The sequence below is a fragment of the Rhincodon typus genome, chromosome 16, assembly GCF_021869965.1.
Source record: "Rhincodon typus isolate 14 chromosome 16, sRhiTyp1.1, whole genome shotgun sequence".
Taxonomy (NCBI): Eukaryota; Metazoa; Chordata; class Chondrichthyes; order Orectolobiformes; family Rhincodontidae; genus Rhincodon; species Rhincodon typus.
In genome coordinates this window covers 29144029-29164889 of record NC_063347.1, presented here as the reverse complement: position 1 = coordinate 29164889, position 20861 = coordinate 29144029, and the positions used below count along the sequence as shown (strand labels likewise).

The 20861-nt window shown below is 40.3% G+C and overlaps 1 protein-coding gene across 4 annotated transcripts in view; it reads left to right on the top strand.

Moving 5' to 3' along the window:
* The window catches only part of arhgef3 (Rho guanine nucleotide exchange factor (GEF) 3), a 301914-nt gene that overhangs the window by 145976 nt on the left and 135077 nt on the right, over positions 1-20861 (top strand). Inside the window, exon 1 of one of the 4 annotated variants that reach the window (XM_020533393.2) lies at positions 2901-3038. The exons of the other annotated variants lie outside the window; for them this stretch is intronic. Coding sequence (XP_020388982.1) covers positions 3009-3038 — 30 coding nt within the window. The 5' untranslated portion in view covers positions 2901-3008. Of the gene's footprint in view, positions 1-2900; positions 3039-20861 lie in introns of those variants that run through there. 4 annotated transcript variants of the gene reach the window in all.

The window sequence follows — 20861 nt, the reverse complement described above, 5'->3', positions numbered from 1 at the left end:
GTTGGAAACATTAACCACAAGTGTGATGGAAGTAATTGGAGGGCAAATGTTGAAGCAGTCTGCTCCAGCATCTCTTATCATTAATGACTGCCATATTTCGGTGAAGATTTGATTAAGTATCATGTAGCTTGCTACATTTGGGATTGATCCCAGAATATTTTAGTCTTGGTTCCAAGACTGACTTATTAGTTATCCAGTTGTATAGGTTTAAGAAAATTGTTGGAAACATTTTGGAACCATCATTTGTCCTTAGAAATTTGACACAAGCATTTTCTGAACTGAGAAAAATGAATGGCTGGATTTTTCCCTCCCAGGGTGGAAAACTGAAAGGGAACAATTTCCACATTGTCAACCTGACCCTGAAGATGCAGGAATTAGCCACTCTGTGGGATTTTCACAAAGGTGTCCCCTTAATTGACATAGAGGCAGGTTCACTGTAGGGGTGCCCTCTCAGCTACCTGGAGCATTGAACCTTGTCCTGTCACCAGTTCCCTGCCTCTGGGTGTCTAAAGTGTCTCCAGCTAGTCCAGGAAACTGGGGGCTAATTGGAAAATTCTAATTGGCCTCTTTATGTAGGTTTAACAAGGCCTTTAATGAGCTTGAAGAGCTACCTGCTGTGTGAGGGCATGTAATAATGCTGGCCTCATTTGTTTTGTGGTGTTGCGGAGTCTGTGGATCATGTATATATTGGGTGTGGGCATTTGCACTCCCTTTACATTAATCTTCAGAATCTTCTTTTGTGTTTTTGGTTGCACTTCATCCCCAAGCTCCTGATCTTTGGGGACCCAGTGTGGACGGGAGTTAGCAGGTCATTGGATCTCCTCGTGGGTCTACTCCTGGGCCAGGCCAGGCTGGCCATTAATACGTCCAGGCAGCAGGCCATGGAGGGGGTCATTATGGCTGACTACCTATCCCTCTTGCTTGGCTATGTGCGGGCCCAGGTGTCCCTGGAAAAGGAACACGCAGTATGCACTGGTGCCCTCAATGCCTTTCGGGAGAGGTGGGCATTGCGGGGTTTGGAGTGCTTTATTTCCCCCTCATTCTATTTTGGTTTGATCCCTACCCTTCCCCTCATTTTTTCATTCACATAGGAGTTGCCCCCAGAGGGGCGCTGCTTGCTACTAGTTCTCTGGTCACATGGGTGTTTTTCCCTGGTGGTGGACTATCAATTAAGTTATTTACATACCTGTTGTTTTTACGGTGTCTCACACCTACACACACACAAAAAATATATAAACAGGAGATTTATAATGTCCTCGTTTCAGGGCACTAACTCTGAGCCAGCTGGCTGCAACCAGTATACTAGCAAAAAATAAAAAAAATGCTGGCCTTTTTTCTGGTCAAGATGGCGGCGGAGTAGTATGCTCCAACCAGAGTTCCTCCGCTCCTTCTGTTTATTTCCCGTTTCCTTCCCTTTTCCCCCTTTTTGGTGTTCTCTCTGATGCAGAGTGGGCTGGAGGCCCGAGCGAAGGTGGGACAGCCAGTGGCCTGGAGGTTTGAGCAGAGTGGGGACGGTCATTGGACTAGGGACTGGTGCGGGCAGTCAGCGGCTTACGAGCCCGGTCAGACCACGTGTGGAAACCCCCTGCGCCGGTCTACTGCAGGGCTTTTATAGAAAGACTGTAATGTTGATCTTTTTAAATATATTTCTCATTTTTCTAACTTGTCCTATGAATAACTGTAAGGTAATGTAACGTTTTTCCCTTTTTTTCCCCTTTATTTCTCTATTTTGTGTCTAAGATTTGTACCTAGGTACTTTATACATAGGATAGTACCATGGGGGGCAACCTTGTAAACTTTTCGCTGTACTCCTGTACTTCCATACTTGAGTACATGTGACAATAAAGGATATTCTAATTCTGACCCCACATGCTGAAAATAGCCAACATTGGCATACCATCCAAAACAAGATTTTCAGGTCCTATCTAGCTCCGTTCCTTCTCTTCGTGGGAGATGAAGATCCCAACTAAAGATTTTGAGTAACCTCCTTTTGTTCCAAAAGGTTTACAACATAATTGGCTAATTTGAGCTTTGAAGACATCTTTGGTTTCAGACATGGAAATAAAATATATATTTTATAAGAAAATTCAATTCCAGTAGGATTTTAGCATACAGATTTTTATTGTGCATTTGAAGTCCCATATTCAAATACTTACAAACAATGCAAACTTGAGTACGTTACTGAAAATGCTGCAGTCTAAGCAGAAACTAGAACTATAAGAACATATTTTATGTTAGTTATTGTATCATTATGAAACATCCACTGAACTGGAGAAGGATACACAAACATCCAACATCACCTTCTCAGACCAAGTTGACTCACTTGTCAATTGCTGAGCAAGAGAGTTTCAAATGTATGACCTTTCAAAAGTAATTGAACTACAAGTAATTTAGGACCCTCTGTCTTCAGAGGAACTGCAGATATGCAGTCCAGAAATAATTCTATAATCTTGCAAAGTAAATCTGTATAGTTCCTTGGCAACATAGAAACATTGGTTGTTGAGAAAAATAAGTGGAATAAATGTTTATTGCATTGCTATTTTACTTTTAAAAGAAAGACCCATGTTCAAACAATTTCAACACAAATTAAATTTGCTCCTGCTTCAACTTCCTTTCGATTGTCAAGAATCAGGACTTAGGGGATTTCAAGCTCGCTATGTTTCATACAGGCCTGTCCAGCCCAACAATACAAAGGATACAGCAACTTTAAGGAAGGATATTCAATATATTCTCGAAAGCAATAGCATTTACGCAATTAAAGTGCACCTGGCAGACCACTAAAATTGCATTACTGGCTTCTGCAGTCCATCTGCACTCTGTATAGACACAGATAACCATAGATGTGAAAGGCTTCTGTCTCACTTCCTGTTGTTCCGGCTGTCTTGGGAGGAGTGCAGCTAAGGGAAAGCTGAGGGTAATTTTGGCTGAGAGTAAGCTCCAAGCATCACTTCAAAGTTTTAGAGAATTTTCAGGTTTCTTTCGCTGGTGGAAACACTTGTAAGTGCCTCATGGTGTGGTGTTGCTTCTTTGTGCATCAGGTAAGTAATGTGGAATGGTTTTGCTTCCATTTCCATTGGGTTACAGCATATGTCATCAGTTAAGAAATTGAGTCTGCAAATAGAATGATGATAGACAATTTGCATTAAATGAGGTATATCTTGAATTAAAAAAAAGGATTTTCTAATATATTTCATGGAAAACCTATACTTATTATGGTGATGCAGGCTTTGATAAATTAAAATATATGTTCACCAGCTCTCTGGATTTTCAAAACCTGCACTGCATTTTAGACAAGGTTTGTGCAGCTGGCTGTTTATATTTTCTAAGTGAAGTGATTTGCAGGCTGGGTGATGCTATCAAAGTGTACCATATACAACCTTAATAATGAACATAATTTGGCAAATACTGTAATAAATGAGTGAAATCTTTAGACACTTTAAAATAAGCTACTGCTTCAATAGTACATAAAGCAGTGGTTTATATTGGTTGGTTGAAAACAGGAACTCATTTTTTTGCAGCTCCTTCTGTGGTTTACTATTTGAGAAGACTCAGCTTTCAGTATCTGCATATCTTACAACTGAATGTTTGTGATCAGTTGATAGTTTCTAGCAGGTCTTCTTTAACAAGTAGTAGTTCTATAAAACTTTGTAGATCCGTCCAATTCTATATCTTTTCCATAAGCTGAAGGCCGTATCAAGACAGTAGTAAAATCCATATTTAATCTTCTTCATCACATCAATATTGCTCTGGAACATGCAACAGCAGTGAGTATGTGGAAAATTAGATGAATGTTGATTAAGACTGATTGATTGGGATCCTGATCATAACTGGTGTTACAATCGGTATTAGAATCTCAATTTGTTGTCAGAAGCTTTAATCGTGCTGAAATCGCAAGGATCTGAATAGGCCTATAGGTTTCAATAGATGTGAAGTTGGAAAAGCTCAGCAGGTCAGATAGCAACTGAGGAGTAGGAAAGTCAACATTTCAGGCCAAAACGCTTTGTCAGGACTGGGGAGGGGGAGGGGAGCCCAGAAGTAAATAGAGGGAGGGTTTTTTTTCTCTTTATTCATTCACAGGATGAGGGGTGGATGACTAGGCAGCATTTATTGCCCATCCCTAATTTCTCAGAGAGCAGTTAAGAGTCAACCACATTGCTGTGGGTCTGGAATCACATGTAGGCCAGACCAGGTAATTCCCATTTTAATTCCCCCTCCCACTTGCCTGGCAACATGTCCATCCTTGGCCTTCTCCACTGTCCGAGTGAGGCCAAACGTAAACTGGAGGAACTACGCCTGATATTTCACTTTGGGAGCTTACAGCCCAATCGCCTTAATATTGACTTCACCAGCTTCAAAACACCTCCACCCCCAGTCTTATCCCATGTCCAGCGGCTCCCCCCCTTGCCTCCCTGACCTGAACTAACCTGTCCATCTTCCTTCTCAACCATCTGCTCCACCCTTCCCACTGACCAATCACAATAACCCCATACCTGCACCCACTCATCACTGTCCCAACTACCCTTACCCCAGCCCCAGCCCCCTCCCTCTATTTACTTCTGGGCTCTCCTCCCCTTCCCCAGGCCTGACAAAGGATTTTGGCCCAAAATGTTGACTTTGCTGCTCCTCAGATGCTGTGCTTTTCCAGGTTCACATCTATTGACTGTGGCTTCTAGCATCTGCAGCCCGTACTGTCCCCAAGACCTGTCAGTTTATTTGTTTAATATCAATAAAAGCTCGGTTGTTACCCTACAATATGGTTCCTCCAGCTCTGAGATGAGTATTTTGTACTGTTGTTTTGTACAAATACCCAAATCCATGTGGTAGGCAGTCAACTTGCATCCCAGCTCCAAAGACAAGAACAAAATACTGCAGGTTTTGGAGGTGGGAAATAAAAACTGCAAATGCCCACACTACTCAGCAGATCAGACGGCATCTATAAAAAGAGAAAGAGAGTTTTTGCCTCACAATACGTCATTGACCTGAGATAAACTTGTCTTCTGTCTCCATGGATACCGCCTAACCTCTAGAATTATAGGTACAGAAGTTACTAAAAATTTGCACAGTAGCAATGGTTTCAGTCTGGTGTGAAATCAATTTGCAGCACAAAATGGTCAGAAAATTTAGGCCTAAAAGACCATAGGAACTGTGCATATTTTCACGATTCAGTTGAGTTTCTTTGATCTTTTGCCATTGCTGCCTACTTCTAGGCAGCCTGCACAACTACCCTCTGTTTTCTATCACCAAGCCGATTTTGTACCGTGAGGGACCTTGTCAAACACTTTAGTAAAGTTCATGTAGACAATATCTGCTGCCCTATCCTGATCAATCGTCTTCCTCATAAAAACCAATCAAATTTGTCCCTAACAAGTCCATTCCTTTCAAAATGTGAGTAAATCCTGTGCCCTGAAAATATTCTCCAGTAATTTCCCTTCCACTGATGTGAGGCTCACCAGTCTATAATTTCTTGAATTATCCTTGTTGCCCTTCTTAAACAAAGGAACAATTCTGGCTATTCTCCAGTCTTCTGGGATCTTCTCTGTGACTAATGAGGATACAAGGATCTCTGTCAAGGCTCCAGAACTTTCCTCCCTTGCCTCTCTCAGTATCCTGGTATAGAACCCATCAAGCTTTGGAGGCTTACCTACCTTATTGTTTTTCAAGACACCCAACATCTCCTACTTCTTAATATTGACATTCCCAAGAATATCAGCACGCCCCTCGATAATCTTACCATTATCCATGTCTTTCTTTTCAGTGAATACCAATGCAAAATACTCATTAAGGACCTTACCCACTTCTGTTGGTTCGATGCTTAAGTTCTCTCCTTTGCTCTTCAGTTGGAGCTAACCTTTCCCTATCTAGCCTCTTGCTCACAATGGCCCCTTTTAGCCCTCCTAACTCCTTGTTTAAATTTTTTATGCTTTATTTATGTTCCTCAATGTCTTGTCTGATTTCAGTTTCCTAAACCTTACATATGCTTCCCTTTTTTTTGACTAATCTTTCAATATCTCTCATCATCCAGGGTTCCCAAATCTTGCCATCCTATCTTTCTTCCTCACAGGAGTATACTGGTCTTGAACTCTGTTCAACTGGCCTTTAAGAGACTTCCTCATGTCAAATGTATATTTATCCTCAAACAGCTGTCCCCGGTCAAATTTCTCCATTTCCTGCCTAATATTGTTATAATGAGCTTCCCCCAGTTTAGCAAACCATACCCATCTTAGAACTTATGGAATTATGATCACTGTTCCCAAAATGTCCCCCCCCCACCCCACTGAAACTTCAACCACCTGGTCAGCCTCACTCCTGGATACAACGTCTAATAGGGCCCCTTCCCTAGTTGGACTAGTTACACATTGTTTCACAAAATCCTCCCGGATGCACCTAACAAATTCTGTCTCATCTAAGCATGGACGGTGATACAAGTCGCACTTAGCAGAGTGAGTTGCTGACTCAGCTTTGTAATCAGGAAGCCCACCCCACCCTGGAAACCTCCAAGCTCCTTTCTTCCTGGCATTCCCTGTCAACTCTCTCAGCACTGAGCTTCCACATGTTCCCACATACCTATTTGAGTTATGACTTCATCTGCCAACCTTATCGCCTGAGCCCCAGCTTAGTCATACCAACCATCATGTAGCACTGCTCCCCTGCAAGGGCCAGCATGGTTGTGACCATCGATGACATCCCCACCCCCCCAGGTATAAGTCATGTCCTGCAATGCACTATCATTCCCCACCCTTGTACATTTAGTTTCCCCCCACCAAACTTTGCAATTATTTTCCTCTCTGCATCCTAGCATTCTGTCTCCAATCCCCAGAATTGACTTTTCTCAACTTCCCTACCACAGCTACGGCCACTGCTAACGTTTCTTGGCTGTGGTCCAAACGCGTGATTGACTTGGACAGGCAGTCCTGACTGATGACTAACCAAACCCCTGACTAGTATCTCTGTAGCTCCCTGAATGATTTGCCACGACTTGCTCGACTGGTTGCACTTAAACTGCAGGACTGACCATGGCCCACACTCCAATCTGTAGTGATACATTGCTTTGTGACCCTGGCTGTGCCAAGCAGTTGACTAGCCATGTTTAAACTCGTGAACTGATATTGTATAGTGACCTTGCTGTACTGTGCCAGGAGCCCCCGAATAAAGGCTGTCTCCCTTGGCCTGATCGAGGACTTTGAAACATGATCGTTGGCGAATGCACGTGCAGTGTGTTTGCTGCATATGCTACTAGCACATGGTACAGAGATCAAATTGATGTGACACGGTGCCATACAGCAACGTGCCCAACATTCTGACTCAGGACTGCTGGCAACTAAAACAAGCTGCCTGGTCATGTGTCTGTGCTAAACAGCAAAGCAAGACAGAAGTGTGAGCCTTTAAGCTCTGGCTGAGGGAGCAAAGCACGTAAAGACACAGCAGAGATGCTGTGAACATCCAAATAGGTGCAAAGTGAGTGAGCACTAAGAAAGCAAGTGAGTAATCCTGATATGCAGCCTGGTTGAATCCATGAGTTGGGTGCCTGTCTCTGTGTACAAAGTGTCCTGGCAATAGCAGTACAATGATAGGTTGCAGTGTGCTATGATGGGCGCGTTGAAGTGAAGAATTATATTGTGAGTTAGAGATGTGCCATGATAGCGTGGCGAACCTGGTACCTGTCCAATACCAGCATCTGTGTACAGCTGTTACAGGCTGTCACTGCCCATACAGCATGTCCTGGGAATTTAGGACTGCTGTTCAAAGATGAAGGCTCAGAGGAGAAAGCAACAAACTGGACTTGCCAGGTACCCACTCAAATGTTTGTGGAAGAATATGAAACTGCATATCCATGAAGTGAAATTAGTTAATAGTGACAGAAAAATGCATGCAAATTTATTCAATTAGATCTCTCACAGCTCACTTGTAAGATTTTTATCTTGCTTTTCAAAACTTGGTGTGAGAATCTGAATTTCTTTTCACAATGTTGTCAATCTCATTTTTCTGCTCTTGCCATATTTTCCTGACTGACTCTACCATTGCTCACATCATTCAGGGGTTGGGTAGGCACAATGGCTCAGTGGTTAGTACTGTTGTCTAACCATGCCATGGACCTTGGTTTGATTCCACCCTGGTTCGACAGTCTGTGTGGAGTTTGTACATTCTCCCCATGTCTGTGTGAGTTCTTGCCCACAGTCCAAAGATGTGCATGTTATGTGGATTGACCATGCTAAATTATCTGTAGTGTCCAAGGATTTGCAGGCTAGGTAAATTAGCAGAGTTACCTGGACAGGGTAGCAGGCTAGGTTTGGGTAGGATGACCTTTGGAGGTTTGGTGCAAAACGTCCTTCTTTCTCACTGTAATGATTCTATGATTCAATATCTTTACATTCCACCCAGTAGGTTGAAGGGCCTCTTTCTGTGCTGTAACTTTTTCAATAGTTCTGCTGTCCATATGTAATCAGTGATACATAGTTTTTACATGCAGCAATCATTACTCATGTATATTACATTTTCTTGCAGTGTTTACCTGCTCTGATCGAACATGTTTGTTCATTAAAGTATATGCATAGTTCCCCTTTTGAGTCTGTTTTCTTGGTATAGAATCTTGGTTCTCTGAAATTCTGTGAATATAGTATCATCCTTTTTCCACCTAACTGGTTGACGAAAAGAACATTCTACAAATCCTATCTCTTAATAGTTCAAAAGGCAACTGTTTCCCATACTTGAGACACTAAATTTGGTTTCAAACTGGAAGTAAAATGTCCTGCTCTTAATGTCATATAATATGGTGAATTCAGTAGAAACAGAACTGAGGATTTGTCAGTTCTATAAATGGGAATACATTGACGAAATACAAGAGGAAGACAGGATTTATAATATCAAAAACTAAGAAAGACAAAAGCAGTTGTAATGGAGAGAGAACCACTAACAAATTCAGTGTCACTGGGCTATGAAAATAACATTTACCAGTGTATTTAATGTTGTTGTAATCGTTTTCACTGAAATCAATGGGGAACAAAGAGATGGCAAATCAATTGAATACATCCCTTGGTTCTGTTTTCATAAAGGAGGGCACAAATAATCTCCCAAAGTTCTTGGGGAACACATGGTCTAGTGAGAGGAGGGACTGAAGGAAATCAGTGTTGTAACAAAATGGTGTTTCGGAAATTGATAGGATTAAAAGCCAATAAATGTCTAGGGCCTGATGCCAGAGTACTTAAGAAAGTAACCCTAGAAATAGTGGTCATCTTTCAAGATTCTGTAGCCTTTGGAATTGTTCCTATGAATTGGAGGGTAGCTATTGTAACCCCATTATTTAAAAAAGGAGGTAGAGAGAAATTGTGGAATTATAGACTGGTTAGTCTGACATCAGTAGTGAGGAAAATGCTAGAGTCCATTATAAAAGATTTAATAGCAATGCATTTGGTAAACAGCGACAGGGCAGACAAAAGGGAAATCATGCTTGACAAATCTACTGAAACATTTCAAGGATGTAATGAGCAGAGTTGATAAGGGGGAGCCAGTGGATGTGGTTTACTTGGACTTTTAGAAGGCTCGCAATAAGGTCCCACACAAGGGATTAGCATGCAAATTTAAAGCGCATGTGACTGGGGCTAAGTGTACTGACATGGAGAGAGAACTGATTGGCAGATGGAAGAGTAAGAATAAACAGTTTTTTTTCCGAATGACAGGCAGTGATTAGTGGGTAGTGCAGGGATCAGTGCTTATATAATTTGCATATAAGCTATTCACAATATATATTAGTGATTTAGATGAGGGAACTACATCTCCAAGTTTGGAGAAGACCACAGCTGGAGTGTGCAATTTTGGTCACGGCACTATAGAAAGGATATGATTGCAGTGTAGAGGGTGCAGAGGAGATCCACCAGGATGTTGCTGCGATGGAGCACTTTAACTGTGAAGAGGGGCTGGATAAGCTGGGGTGGTTTTCTTTGGAGCAGTGTGGGTTCTGATTGAAGATTATGTTGGGCATGGACAGGGTGGATGGAAACCAGCTGTTCCTCTTAGTCAAAGGGTTAATAATAAAGGGACACTCTTTTAAGGTGAAATTCAAGAGCTTTAGAAAGGATTTGAGGAAAGCCTTTTTCACCCAGGATTGATAAGGGTGTGGAATGCACTGTCTGGAAGGGTAATTGGGGTGGGAAACCTCACAACTCTTAAAAAGTACTTGGATGAGCACTAATGTAGATTTGGTATAGTTTTGGCAGTACAGACTTGATAAGCCAAATGATATGTCTATAATTTTGTACTGTGTGATTCGATGATCCTAAGATTCAACAAAGTTGGGACAGAGGGTTGACTGTGAAGAGGATGAAGAAATGCTTCAGTGTGATTTGGATAGGTTGAAATGAGTTAGAAAATGCCTGACAGATAAGGTATAATTTGAACAAATGTGAGGTTATCCACTTTGGGAACAAAAACAGGAAGGAAAGTTATTATCTGAATGGCAATACGTTGGGAAAAGGGGGGTTGCAATGAGACCTGTGTATCCTTGTACTGCAATGACTAAAAGTAAGCACTGAAAGAACGTGTCAGTGATAGCAAGAACTGCCGATGCTGGAGTCAGAGATAACACAGTGTGAAGCTGGAGGAACACAGCAGGCCAGGCAGCATCAGAGGAGTAGGAAAGTTGACATTTTGGGTCGGGATCCTTCTTCAGAAAAAATCAGAGTTAACGTTTCAGATCCAATGGACCTTCCTCATAATTCTGAGGAAGGGTCACTCGACCTGAAACGTTAACTCTGATTTTTCTCCACAGATGCTGCCAAACCTGCTAAGCAATTTCCATTTTTGTCACTAAATGTAAGCCAGTGGGTGGTGAAAAAGGTAAGCTGGCCTTTATAGGAAGAGGATTCAAGTACAGGAAACCTACTTGGAATACTGTGTGCAGTTTTGGTCTCCTTACCTGAGAAAGGATGTTCCAATTACGGAGGAAGTGCATGGCAGGACTGATGTATGAAGAGAGACTGGATTGGCTAGGACAATATTTACTGGAGCTTCAAAGAATGAAGGTAGATTCTCAGAGAAACCTGTAAAATTCTAAAAGGTCTAGACGTGGTAAATGGAGGAAGGATGTTCCTGATGACTGGGGTGGTCAGCATTGGGGTCAGAGTTTAGGGATTTTGGGTAAGCCATTTAGGACTGAGATGAAGAGAAATTTCTTCACCAGAGGGTGCTGAGCATGTGGAATTCTCTGCCATGTCATGGAAAGTGGTTGAGGCCAAAACTTTGAATATTTATGATACGAATTAGTTATAATTCTTAGAACTAAAGAGATCAATGGGAAAAAAGCAGGAACAGGGTAATGAGTTGGATCATCAGCCATGATCATTTTGAATGGCGAAGCAGGTTGAAGGTCTGAATGGCCTACTCCTTCTATTCCATATGTTTCTATGTTTCAAATTATTCTCTCCTCACTATTTAAGCCTGTTTGTAACAGAAGCTTGTTCAGGCATTGACTTAAATTTGGTTTTTGTCCAGCTGGAAACATTGACCAGGAAGACAGGTAATGGAAATATTCTCTGTAAAAGATTGCCATGTATTCATAAAATATTGTCCTGGAAGCCAGAAAGACTTGAAAGAGATTTTCAGTTTCATCTAAAGCAGTACACATCTACAGTGAGATCGTTTAAAAAGGCTGCTTTGTGCTTGGATTTATTTCTTTGGTATGTCAAGGAATCTGGAGAAACTCTGATACAGTATATGAGACATTCCAGGGAAAATTTTTTTAAATGTTTATTTTTGGCAATTTGAGCTCTGGCAAAATTTGGAAAGCGATCAACCATTCCCACTTCACATTTTGTCTGCCTATATTCAACTGTTGGTCCACTGGATATGTGATAGGAAGTTGCAATATATTGTGTGCAAATTAGCAAGGCTCTCCATGTGCACAAGATTTAGTATCTAAGCCAACACTTATGAAAATGGCTTTTGAGTTTTGTGGTCAGTACCGAAGAAATGACTTTTTGTTGGCTTTGGAATGGAGATTTGCTCTCATCTGATGTCTGATCCAAATGGCACACACTGTGGGGATCCCTGACATCTATGAGTAGACCTGGAAAGAGTGAGGCTCTTCCACTTATCAGATTGAAGAATTCACACTGAAATAAGTGCGGTCTAGGTGAGCAAATATCGGTTAGGTTTAAATCATGTACAGAAAGTGATACAAGATTGGGGAGAAAAGTTTGGGACTAAGAGAGGTAAAAGAGACAGATGAAAAAAAAATGTTGCTATATAAACCTCTAACACACAATCCGGAAGGAGTGAGGCCTCAGTAATCAATATATTAAAATGTCATGATTAGTAATATTGTTTGGTGGTAATTATTGCTTATTACAGCATTAAAGATGTCTTGCTTATTGCACTAGCCCTACATTTTCTACCATATTTAGTAGGTAAGGACAATAACTTCACACCATTCCATTGTGTTTAGTGGTTATTCTAACTGCAAGCACTGCTTTAGTGCAGCCTATGGATTACATAGCAAATATGGCACATAAAAAGTCTGTTTTTACCTAAGTACTCCATACCAGTATTTAATCCCCACACAAGCTAACTCCCATCTATTTACTTCTACCTCATATCCTTGTCTCATTTCTCTTTAAATGGATCTACACTAATGGCTTCAACTGTTCCCTCTGTGGCTGAGTTCCATATTCTTACCACTCTTTGGCTAAAGAAGTATCTTCTGAATTTCCCTGTTGGATTTCTAAGTTGACTAACTTATATCAATGGACTCTGGTTATGATCCTCCCCACAAGAGAACATATTCAGGTTCTGCTCCCTCTCCAATGCATCTATGTCCCTTTTGAAATATGATGAACAAAACTACATGCAATACTCTGTGATCTCGACAAGGTTCAATACAGGTTTATCTTAGCTTTCCACTTTTCAATTCTATTCCTGTAGAAATAAAACCTAGTGCCAACTCTTAGTGATTGATGTATACTCTGAGATCCCTTTGTTCCTCCATACCACCTAGACTCGCAGTTTCCAAGAAGTGATATCTCTTCCTTCATTCCAAAATCTGCTACCTTACACTTACCTGTGTTGAACTTGCTGTCAATTGTTTGCCTATTCTGCAAGTTAAATAATGCCCTCCTGTAATATGTTGCAGTTCTCCTCAGTACTTTTATACTTCTAAATTTAGTGCAACTGTTGATGTAAACAGCAGCGGTCCCAACAATGAACCTGTAGAACTTTGCACTTTCTGTCATTCTTAATAACTAGTCCTTATTTCCTCTCTCTACTTTTCCTCTTGAAGCCAACTAGTAATCCATTCTGCCACTCGTCCCTTGACTTCACATTCTTTAACTTTAAGCATAAGTCTATTAGGGGACCTTAGCAAATGCTTTTTGAAAAACCTGATAAATTACATCAATTGCATTATCTATTGTCTCGGTTATCTCGTCAAAACAATTCAAGAAGGTCAGTCTAGCAAAATATTCCCTTTTGAAATTCACACTGACTATTCATCATTAAATTTCTTACTTCTAGGTGTTCTTCTGTGTTCTTCTTTCACAAGGAATCAACATTATTTTTCCTACCACTGATGTTAAACTGACTGGTCTATAATTCCATGGACATATTCAGTCTCCTTTCTCAATTATAGGAATCACTTTAACTATTGTCCAGAGATAGTAAGAACTGGAATCAGAGATAACATAGTGTGGAGCTGTAGGAACACAGCAGGCCAGGCAACATTAGAGTATAAGAGATAGTGGAACTGCAGATGCTGGAGAATCTGAGATAACAAGGTGTAGAGCTGGATGAACACAGCAGGCCAAGCAGCATCAGAGGAGCAGGAAGGCTGACGTTTCGGGCCATTTCTGAAGAAGGGTCTAGGCCCGAAACATCAGACTTCCTGCTCCTCTGATGCTACTTGGCCTGCTGTGTTCATCCAGCTCTACAGCTTGTTATCTTAACATTAGAGTATAAATGGGCCATTTCTGAAGAAGAGTTCCAACCCAAAACATCAACTTTCCTACTCCTCTGATGCTCCCTGGCCTGCTGTGTTCCTCCAGCTCCACACTGTGTTATCTTCTAACTATCTTCCAGACCTTTGGTACTCTGGGGCAGCAGGATATTGCTGACATCAACTTTCCCATTCCTTATTAATGCTGAATGCTAACAACCTCACTGTTACTCCCAATGCGAAATCCAGGAGAATAACTTGAACTGCCAATTTAAATATACAGCTATTATGCTTTTTGTATAAATATTACTATCTCAAAAATTAACCCTCTTTCAACTTGCACATCTCCAACAGAGTACTGCACCTGCCTTTCTCATGCCTCCTTGCTAATGTGAGAACTGCAATGCAACATTGTGATTTTATTTTGGTTTGACTTGAGTTGGGAGGGGAAGTTTAATTAAATTCTCCTTTTTAAATTCCTGGATTTGTAGCCTCATCTGTATAATCATATAGGGCTGGGAGTCAGCACCCACCTTTTAATGAAGAAACCAGGCTCTGTCATCAATGTATTGACAGCTTGTTATAATCACAGGCACCAGCTTATGGTTTGTATTCAGAATCAGGAATGAGACACTCTGCATAAGTGCAGTCCTACATCATTCATGACTCTGACTGCTAATTAATATTGCTCAAATTTTCTTTTTATCAGCAAGAAATCACAAATATTGAGGAGCTGGCATAAATTCTTTGAATTACAGATTTATCTGATCTTGCCTAAAGGCACTTCTTCCCTATGGTGTTAGATCCCAAACAAACATGCAATGAATCTTTGTGTGAGTTGCACATATTTAGATTAATAGACCCCTTAAAACAATGCTTCTGCATCACCATTTAGAGTGAAATATCCAAGTTCCGCCTCTGAGCTACACTTTCCCTGCATGACTAACTAGCCGTTTAGTCTGGCACAGGTAGATAAAAGCTGGAACTTAGAAGTCCATGTTTGAATTGTTGTGTATTAGATATGTTAAAAAAGCAGAGAAACATTCTATCAACGTCCTTTTTCCAAACAGAAGAAGTGCAGATAGAAAATCCCACACTGGATGCCTGTTAAAAACACAAAATAATAATCTGAGTATAGCTGAATGTCTACATGTTTATGACTGATCTCGTTAGCAGTGCCATCTATTCTTATCACTGGATTTTTTTTCTCCTTGTAGAGAACAAACATTTTGGAAACTAAAATTCTGAAAGTGTGCCTGAAGACATTTGGCCTGATATTTGGTTGGGCTGTTGTCCAGATGCCCCCTGGCAGACATGAGAAACAATTCTTAGTCCCATTTCATCAATGTACACAGGTCTGTTTTAGATCCCATCTGGGAAACTGGGAAGTGTTTAGTGGAGCAGGAACCAGGCTTGCTGGATTCAGGATTCTTCAGCAACTGATAAGTTCAACAAAAGAATCTGAAAACGTTCCTGTGGATTCAGGAAGCACAAAAGTACTGCCCGAATTCTGCAGCATTCCCTATCATCCCTTGCCTCCAGCCCATTATCCTCCACTCACCCCATATATTTATCATACAAGAGGTGTTTAAATAGGCTGCAGCAGTTAATCCAAGTAGTATGAATGATACTTAATTGTAGGCCAGCTCCAGCCTTCAGGTCCATAAAGAGGCAGAAAGGACTTCCACCATTTTTTCCCAATTATTTTCTACCTTTTTCATTTTTCAATCGTGTAATGGACAACTATTCTCCACAATTTATTTCTTTCCTCCATCATATTGGACTAAATAACCACATTACAGTAAACAGATTCTGAGGATCAGTTGTTGTGACAGTTCTTTCCTATCTCGCTATACATCTTTAATAATGAAGTTCATATTGCTTGCATGTTGAAATGTCATGAAATTCAGCTTCCTAAATAGATAGTCCAAACCCATACAAAATGTTTAATATATTATGAATTGATGTTGTGACATTTCAAGGTCAAAAATCACACGACATCAGGTCATAGTCCAACGGGTTATTTGAAAACGCAAGCTTTCGGAGCTCAGCTCCTTCCTCAGGCATAATGTGTGAGAGAGGGTATAAGACTCAGAATTGAAAAGTAGAAAGGTAACAATCCTAAAACTGGCCACCTCTTGTTGAATCTTTAATCAGTTCAGAAGGAGAGTACTCATTAAAATGCAAAATCCAGATTCCTGTCAAGTCATTGTCCTGTTTTCAAATAAACCTGTTGGAATATAACCTGGTGTCATGTGATTTTTGACCTTGTCCACCCCAGTCCAACACCGGCATCTCCACATCGTGACATTTCACACAGAGAATCAAGACTAAGTTCAGTCTTCAGATGATGTGGAGATGTTAATCAATCCCCATTTTGCAATTGTGATGTGGAGGTGCCATTGTTGGACTGGGGTGGACAAGGTCAGAAGTCACATGACACCAGGTTATAGTCCAACAGGTTTATTTGAAATCACAACGTTTCGGAGCACTAATCTTTCATCAGGTAAAGTTAAGAAAAACATACAGGCACAGAATTTATTGGCAGAGAGAGATCAAAAGATCATATAAATTGTGTGAGTGGAGTGTTGAATAATAAGTCTCTGCAGGTGATCAAAAGTGTCAAACAGTGTGAGTAAAGTGTCAAGAGTTGAGTAAGTGTTGGGGATGACCTATAATCCAATTAAATGAGGCAGAGAGATAATTGCAAAAAATTAAAAATAAGGTGGTTCTGGAGACAAACCAAACGGCTGGAATAACATGATATAATACAATTGTCTCCAGCACCATCTTATTTTTTAATTTTTTGTAATTATTTCTCTGCCTCAATTATTTGGATTTTAGGTCATCCCTTCACTTATTATTCAGCTGTTGACATTTGACTCACACCGTCTGACACTTTTGATCACCTGCAGAGACTTATTGTTTGATATTTCACTCACACTATTTTACAACCATATATTGTGTCCTTTAAACTATTGTACTAAAAGTTCTGTTGGTAACACCCTTGCCTCTGAGTCATAAGGTTCTGAGTTTAAGTTTCACACTGGGGCTTGAACACAAAAATCAAGACTGACTATTCAGTACAGTGAGTGAGTCCCACACTATCAGAGGTGGTGTCTTTTGCAAAAGGTATTGAAACTGAGGCCCAATCTACCAGCCCAAGTAAGCATAAAAGAATCTGTGATACTATTTCCAAAAAAAAAGTAAAGGTAATCTCTGGTGTCCTGGCCAATATTTATTCCTCAATCAACATCATCAAACCATGTTATGATCATTATCACAATGCTGTTTCTGGAAGTTTGCAGTGAAAACATTGGTGTTCAACAGTGACACCACTTTCAAAAGTACTTCACTGGTTGTAAAGCACTTTAAGATGCCTGGTTGTCATAAAGTGCTATATAAATGCAAGTCTTCCTTTCTTCATAATGAACCTCCATTTTATTAACTTTCCACTTGCCACCAAGGTGATGCTGAAGCTCCTAGAGAGGAGAGAATCAATGCAGCATGCCAAGACAATTTACATTTTAAGTATGGACTTTAGATTTTATGTTGGTTAGATTAACAGGAGATTAACATAGATTAAAGGCCTTTTAATATATCACACATATACAATATACCATGTAATAAAATGTTATATGTAAGGACCAACCTCACATAAGTTTTGAATCTCAAAGTATTATATTTATGCCAGAGAGAGACATTGCACATTTTTCAAATCACGATATAACGAACTCTGAAGTAGTTGAGAAGCGTAGATTCACTTTCACTGCAACACATTAATGCATTTTATTTCATCATTTACCTATGTTTCCTGCAGATTGACTATGAATGGATGAAGATCCAGCCTGTTCTATCATTTTAAAACTGAACGTTTTTAGGTACACTAGTAAGATTAGTTTATTCAAGTCTTACTAGTTTAACATTACGAGAGTGCTTAAATCAAATTTGTTAGATATTTTTGTACACACAGCCTATAGTTATTGTCAAGAATATACTGTCTAAAGGGTTATGGAAGGTGATTCAACAGTAATTTGATAAATACTTGAAGGAAAAGTATTTTACAGGACAATGAGAAAGAACAGGGGAGAAACATTTATTCAATAGCGTCATTAAAGAGATAGCATCCTATTTAGAGATAGTAGGAACTGCCGATGCTGGAGAATCTGAGATAACAAGGTGTAGAGCTGGATGAACACAGCAGGCCAAGCAGCATCAGAGGAGCAGGAAAGCTGACGTTTCGGGTCTGGAACCTTCCTCAGAAGACCCTTCTTTCTGAAGAAGGGTCGAGACCTGAAATGTCAGCTTTCCTGCTCCTCTGATGCTGCTTGGCCTGCTGTGTTCATCCAGCTCTACACCTTGTTATCCTAGCATCCTATTTATTCCTTGATCATGTATAGGCCAAATAAAAATTAACGTAAAATTACAAACTGCCTCAACTGAGTTGTTTGTATCATCACTGTGAAATTTATTTAAAGCTGGAAACAAAGGATCAAATCTTCAGAGGATAGCAATCACAGTGGGGTTGTTACAGTGTTCCTTTTTACTTAGCCTGCAGTGGGGTGAAGTTTTTCTGACTTGAGCTTCCAATTTGAGCTTTATCAGAAGCATGGGCTGTACCTGTTCAGCAAACCATCCAACATGGTTCAGGAGCAGCACTGGAAAACAAACTGCGTCTCTTTTATACAGCAGAAACTGGGTTTATTGTAGTGGTGGTCATGTTTCCAGGAGTGGCCAGAGTTAGGGTCAATGATGGTTGTGGGAAGTGTCAGGTATCAGTGGATTGGAAGCAGTGTGAGTGTTTGGGAGGTCATGTTTATTGGTAGCCAGGAGTTAGAACAAGTTTTAATCCTGCTAACCTTTCCTAGCTAAATATTGTGGTAAGTATGTTGAAACTCCCTAAAGCCTCCACGCTAACTCAGGATTGAGGACCTTTTCAGAGGGTTGGGTGATGCCCCATCAGAAGTTTGAACTTCAGTAAATTCTACATGGTCAATGCAGTGGGACTTTCGAGGAGTCCCAGAGCACATCTGTCAGGGTATGTCTGTCCTCTAATAAAACCCGAAAGAACTGTGGATGCTGTAAATCAGGAACAAAAACCGAAGCTCCTGGAAAGCTCAGCGGGTCTGGCAGCACCTGTGAACAAAAAATCAGAGCTAACGTTTCAGGTCCGGTGACCCTTCCTCAGAAGAAGTTTTTTATGTCTGTTCTCTAACTATCAGGAGACCAGAAGATCTGGACCAAACTCTCTGTTGCAAAGATTTTACGAATTATTTGGCTAATGTACTGAAATCTAAAGTAATTATGGTACCTAACGCATTTGATGTAGAGTGTGTTCTGGGGAGAGAGATGTAGAGTGTGTTCTGGGGAGAAGAACCCTTCACCTTTAACTTTGTGATGTTGCAGTTTCAACAAACTGTCATTCCTTTGGAGTAGTTGTGGTGGGAGGGCATGCCACTTTATGAAGAAAATGGATCTCGCAAGCAACTCCATTTCACTGATTTAATCATGAATCTAAAAGACAGTAAGGCATAAAGGAAATAACAACATGGTTTGACATGATCATGCATTGTATACAATTATGAGCATTTTATCTAATCAATTGGTAAGGAAGACAGTGATTTTACCAATGAGGAAAATATGTAAAATATGATTTTAGTTGTTGAACCCAAATTACTAAAGTACATTAAATCCAAAGATGCTGCATTTCAACCCATCAAATTCAGAGCCATAGCAACTGACCAATTGTTAATTATGGAAGTTATATGACCTCAGAATCAAATTTGCAAAATCAGAGAAATAACCATGAATGTGGTGTTTCTGTAGCGCAACTGGATTACACATTCCAATATCAATTCACAGAAGGTCTTTATCATACACTTAATTAACATTGTGACCTTTTACCTGTGCGTCTTAGGTTCAAATCCAGCTCAGACTAATGGGCTATGTTGTACGGCCACAATGAAGTATGTTTGAGCAGTCTCAAAATATTCTAAATAGATACAGGACATAGAGCTATAGAATGGAAAGCAAAGAAAGAGGCAATTTTGCCAGCATGATTCTGCTGGCTTTTTGAAACAGCTGTCCAATTAGCCCCATACTCTAGCTCTTACCCCCTTACCCAGAAATATTTTATTCCTTCAAGTATTTACCCAATTTCTTTCCACCATCACATTTTGCTGCTTTCTAAAGCCAGCTCTGAGTGAACAGAACTTCTGACAGTCTTGTTTTTAATGCGTCAGCCAAGGGTCCCTGATTGGCTCAGATTAACAGACTCATATTCTATGAGATCCACCTGGCTGACCTCATTGCAATCACAATAATCTTTTCCAGTTACCTTAAAGCCTTGTCCTTTATGTATCCATCTGCCACGGGAAACTACATATTAATTCTATTAAAAATTAGCAAGTTTTTGAATGTCTCTTTCAAATCTCACTTTAATATTCTAATTTCTTCATTCTCTCCATGCAACTGGAGTCCTTTGTACCATTCAATGTAAATCTCTTTCATAAAATCTGGTCGTAGAATCTGTAACTAATGTCATCTGGGATCCAATTAGTGTTTTATTAATGTTAAAGTGAAATTATTGGTTTTGTGCATTACCATCATCCTCCCCCTTGGATACTTATTCAAAGAATGTGATCAAGTTAATTACAAATAATTTGCCTTAAGAAATCATGCTGGCTTTCATTTATTAACCCAGATTTTCTGACTGTCTTAATTGAACAGTGCTTTATGCAGTCACAGTAGTATTTGAATTCATCCAGACTCTGGTACCAACTCCATATGAAATAGCAGTTGAAAGTTTGGGAGATAGTAGGACCTGCAGATGCTGGAGAATCTGAGATAACAAGGTGAAGAGCTGGATGAACACAGCAGGCCAAGCAGCGTCAGAGGAGCAGGAAAGCTGACGTTTCAGGCCTAGACCCTTCTTCAGAAAGAA